The sequence below is a fragment of the Phaethon lepturus genome, unplaced genomic scaffold, assembly GCF_000687285.1.
Source record: "Phaethon lepturus isolate BGI_N335 unplaced genomic scaffold, ASM68728v1 scaffold43178, whole genome shotgun sequence".
NCBI classification, from domain to species: domain Eukaryota; kingdom Metazoa; phylum Chordata; class Aves; order Phaethontiformes; family Phaethontidae; genus Phaethon; species Phaethon lepturus.
Window position 1 is genome coordinate 7132 of NW_010556260.1, and position 5314 is coordinate 12445.

General features: G+C 41.8%; 1 protein-coding gene across 1 annotated transcript in view; it reads right to left on the reverse strand.

Moving 5' to 3' along the window:
• Nucleotides 1–3318: 3318 nt before the first annotated feature.
• The window catches only part of CDKN3 (cyclin-dependent kinase inhibitor 3), a 6896-nt gene continuing 4900 nt past the window's right edge, over nt 3319–5314 (reverse strand). Inside the window, exons 6-7 of the mRNA XM_010292420.1 lie at nt 4665–4768; nt 3319–3412 (exon numbers count right to left, since the gene is read on the reverse strand). Coding sequence (XP_010290722.1) covers nt 3326–3412; nt 4665–4768 — 191 coding nt within the window. The 3' untranslated portion in view covers nt 3319–3325. The remainder of the gene's footprint in view (nt 3413–4664; nt 4769–5314) is intronic.

Here is a 5314-nt window from a genome sequence, read left to right on the forward strand (position 1 = left end):
CAACTGCAAAAATAGGAGTTCTGTTTTTGTTTATTTTATTTTCTATGTGGTTAATCTTTCCCTGTATATGCATGGTTCAGAGACTTCTGTATTGTCACGAACGTTAGGCTTGCTTTAATCTCAAGCATATGTCATTGTGATAGGAGAAGTTGAATTGTCCATGAAGGAGTGAATTTAAATGATGATTTTTTTATTAATGTCTGCGCTATTTTATTAACAAATGGACAAACCTACAACATTTATCAAGTCCTGTGATGAAAATACTCGAGTTTGAGTAATGCTACAGACCTTTTCAAAGCAGAAAGCGAGATTGTGAAACTGCCCTACTGTTCCTTGGTGCAATAATAATAATTTAAAAAAATCTCCAATTCAGAAACACTTATTTTTACCTGGTGCCTTGTTGTGTTTTTAAATTGAACAGATACTTGCTGTATTCATTTGTTTTATGATGGTTAATTTCATTACCTTTTAAAAATAGAACACTGAATCAAGTTATGGCTGGAAAAGGGAAGCTCTGGTTTCCTGCTTTTCTTTTTTTCCTGGGTGTGCAGCTAAATAGTAGATGGGCCAGGGGGAAGATGTTTCAGCTGAACTGGTAATACTGCATTGTAAATTATGACTGCGAACAGCTGCTTAATTTAGGAGTAATAGTTAGGAATCTTTTTCATTTACCTGTGCTGGAGAATAATGAATAGTTTCTTGAGTTCTAGTAAAACATTTTTGTATAAACTGTTTATTTGTTCACTTTGGGTGTCTTGGGTGTTAGATGCAATAGAAGTCGTACGAATGGCTGCGCTGGCTTAGACCAAAAATCCAGGTACTCTGATACTGCTGTGTTGGACAGTGGGCAGTGGCAACGATTGAGGGGGAAAAACAATATTCCACAGGGCAGGTATTGAATATCTCTTCCTGAATAGTAGGAAAAAGTGTTTGGAAAACCTACTTGTTACAGATTTCCTGAGCTAGAGGTTTGGCATTGTAAACGGCCCTTGAATAGCTTTTCTTCCATTAATTCAGTTGTTGAGCACTTTTATAACTGAGTGTGGAAGATACCCTGAGACAGTGAGTTCTGCAATGGAATTACTCAGTATGTAAAAAATACTTGTTTAAAAGTTCTGCCAGACTTTATGTGGTGCCTCTAAGCTCTTATTTTTTGAGGTATATTGAAAATTTTCCCCTTTCCACATTATTTATGCTGGACACAATTGAATAGACCTCCATCATGTCATCTTTCAAAGCGGAGAAGTCTTAATCTCTTCTTGATTTGAAGTCCTTCTATGGCTTTGTGATTATCCTTTCTACTCTGCAAGTTTTCCTTTTCTAAGCTGGAGGAGACCAGAACTATTGCCATCACACAAGATTTGGGTGCCCAGGGGATTTAGAGTGGCAGTTGCTTGCTCTCTGCTACCAAATTCCTCTCTTTTTCTAGTACACTTGGGGTATGAGAATTCAGGCTGTGATAACTCCAAATCTTCTTTCCTAATCTGATGGTTTATTACTATGTATATAAAATAGTTTTTCTTATGTGTTTCTTCTTTGCGTTTATTGATGCTTAATGTCACATGCCATCATTGCTCAAGCGTTCAGCATTACAAAATGTTTGGGTTTTTTTTTTTCCCTGAATGTCCCAAAACATTCACAACAGTTGCAGGCTTTATCTCACAGCCCTTGTTTTCTGTGCAAAGCTTTGCAAGAAGCCCGTCCTCACCAAAAAGTTTTTATTCCTATTCTACAATCCCTTTTGATCAGTTGTTAGTTGACAAGAGGATTTCCTTCCTTGTGCAACACTAACTTTGAGCTTTTAGCAAAGGAATTTTTGCAAGGCTTTCTTGGAAGTCCTGAATATTGTTCCTGTTGGATCATTATTTTCCTGCTGCTTAGCTCCTTCAGAGACTGCTGTAAGATATGACTTCAGCCTGTGTAAGCAAAACTAATTAACTCTTTTGTATGTTTGTATATTTATTAATCTGTTATGGAAGTGAGACTTAACTCATAGTCCCTAGCTCTCCTTGGCCTTCTAAAAACATCTTTTTCCTTTGGTACTTGAGCTGATCTAAGTTACACACCCAAATAAATGCAGGATTTATTGACGCAAACTGATACTGCTTCTACACCCCCCCCATCCAGCTGTGGAACGGTGATGCGGGCTTTCTTCCCAGAGCCAAAATTTACCTCACAGGGTGTCAGAGGATACCTGGGCGCTGAAGCAGACGATCATTGCATCCTCGGAATGGGACAGAACTAATTTAAATGTTTTCTTGAGGAGTCTGTTCATCTTCTCTGGTCTTTGTGAGTGGGCATAGTTAAAGAGGAGTGTCATGGACTGTTAGGGGCATGTTGCTGTGAGATTCTCTCCAGCCCACAGCTGATTGTTTGTTTACTTTCTCTAGTGTTAGCATGCAGAATTGCTGCACCAGAAACTCACCCACGCAGCTACAGCTTGGTTTATCACAGATCTTCAGTATAAAGCCTCCTTCTCTTGGAATGAGGGGTCTCATTCCTTGATGTCACTTGAACACATAAAGAGCGGAACTCTGATGTTTTAGAGTGAGTTCTTACTAGTTCGTAAGGGGCGAGCACTCCAGCAGGAAAATTTTCATGCTTGATTTTCCTTTGGTTTAAAGATACAGCTAAGGGTTTTTTTGAAAGAGCTCCAGTAATGTAATTCTTACCTAGCTGCATTATCCCAGCATGACTTTCTTACAAAGGCAGTAGAGAAGGAGTTCTTTTTTATCTCTTCCCCCTTTTCCTTGCCCTACGTGCGGGACTAGAAGCCAGCCTGTCGGCACTGGAAGTCCACGCTTAGCTGTGAGGAGTTACAGCCTATTATGTTTCCTCCCGTATCCTGCCTTCATGTCCAATTGCTTGTCCCAGTTCTCACGCTACGTAGAACAGAGAGGAAGTCAAAATGAAATTCAGTCACTGCTTTCACAGCCCAGCCTCCCTTCCTCATGTAAGTTCACTGAAGCAGCCCGTAGGATGTCAACATGAAAACATCAGTGTACCAGTTCAATAGCAGCAGGCACGTATGCTGTCGGTACCAAGTGATGTTAAACATGAGGTAGACATTGTGTAAGAGTCATTATTCTATTGAAAACAAGCTCATTAGGCCACCAGCAGAACATTAATGAACACAAATACACTTCCATGTATGTCCTGTAGAGTTTCCTTCCCCAACCCCAATATTTTACCCGCAGATGTTGAAGCGAGTGGCTGTCTCAGACAGGCAGTAGCGACGAACAATTGTAAAGGTCAAGAGTGAGGCCTTTTGTCCAGGTGTTTGCTGCAGCCCCGTAGCCACAGAGATAGACCATACCAGCATCGGCTATCGTGATGCTGATCTCAGTATTGTATCCTCTGTTGCCAGATGTGCAGCTAGGTTCTCTCGAAAGTCATGGAGGTAATTGTATTGCTGAAAAAGCACAACCAGATTTGTCATGAGTGCTCTATACTTTCTGAAAAGGCACGACCCATCTTAAAAAGCTGTTCGATGCCCCAGGATGAAAACTGTGCCCTTTGGTTCGTTTAGTTGTTCTTCTTGTGCTTACTCCAAATCCTCTGGAATTTTTCATCATCAGACATAGATTACATGGATCCTGGCATGGATCCTGTGGTCCTCCTAAAGGGCACACATGAGCTCGAGGTAACACAAAACGTGGTCGTCAATAGGTGGGTAGTCCTTATATCTAGTATAAGGAGGCACACCAGTTTGTAGTAAGAGTTCTTAGGTCAACTCATACATCATGTGGAGTATTAATACACAAGTGTTCAAAATGAGATAAAAATGTTGCTGAGCAGAGGCTAAAGGACAGATCATTCACCCCAAGTGGCCGTAAAGGCTTCCAATTATAACATTTGTTCATATCCTTCCCTGTCCCTTCAACCAGGGATGCAAGCTGCTCCTCACCCGCCCTCTTGGTTTGTAGAAAACGGATCTTCAACAAGTATTTTAAACAAGATTTGCCTTCCAGAGAGGCTTAGAGCGAGCAAAGAGACAGTATTTAGCCAACTCTTTTTCCTCAGAAACAACTGTTTTGTAAACTTTTTAAATGTCAGCTCCTCCTTGCTGTACATAGAGCTGTTTGAAAAGCATCACATCTAGGACTCGTATCAACAGAAATACGTACACAGAATAGCGTAAAATCCCACCAAAAGAAAAACCCATTATGTTCAGCAACTTAGGCCTCCCTCTGTGTAGGTTTTAACACTAGTACTAGGGTTACTTCTTAAAAAAAGATGACTGCCAGTAGATTGATGTGATAGCTACAGAAGATGAACATGGCTAGCTTGGTTACAAAGATGGAACGAAACCAAGGCAGAAAAATCAAGCAGATGTCCAAGTTGTGAGGAGAATGTGAGCAACAGAAAAAGGGACAATGGCTTAGTGAGTTATGAGCAAGGATATGGAGGAGAAAGCAACAAGTTACTAATGATGGCGAGGAGCAGACAGGGAGAAGAGCTGTTGAAATTCAGTAGAGGCAGAACAAGACAGAATCTGGATGAAAGTGGAAAGTTAGAAGCAGCTCAAGCCCAAGAGAGCAGCAGGGGCACCAGCTGTGGAGCATCTCAGAAAGACAGAGGGATCCCTTTCTGAAATGAAGGAGAAGACTGTGCGAGCTCTCCACTCTTTTCGACACATGTATTACCTGTTGTAGCCTCATTACCTTGATGGTCTGTATTGCCCCCGATCCTCTCAAGTTTCTTACGCTGTCTATCGCTTGCTGAGGTGCCAGCGCATCCGAAAGCTGAAGCAGGAGACATGCAGCTACTGTAAGGGAAAGATATACCTGCATGTATGCTACTGAGCACCTCTTGCTGTTTGCAGTACCATTTTTGCATAGTAATAGGTTTGTTACATAAAAACCACTCTAGCAAAACTCAGCCTCGTCATATTAGGGTCACAGAGCTGGTGGATCTTTTCCCTGAATACTATTTCTTGTCACTGGCCCCATCTGCCTGCTTCTCTTGCCCAAGCCTGCAGGCTTTGGGAACAGGTGAAAACTCTCCTGCTGTTTCCCCCCTGCCTTTCCAGCGGCATTCGGGAGGCAAATTCTAGGCTTATCAAGAATGAGTCCCAGCACACACAGTTAATTCCCCTTTTTGTCTTCTGACCGCGTTTGCTTTTTTGGCAATATCACCACCCCTTCCTTCTGGAGCACACACAGAAAGCTTTAGGGGGAACACTGGGCTGAAGAAAGATGCAGAGGAACAGGTTCATCTCCTGTTCTTGAGGATATGTTCAGGGAAGAGGGGAAAGTGCAGTCCCATCGGTCAGACAAGACTAAAATTTGCAGTGAAAACGGGGAAAGAGCCA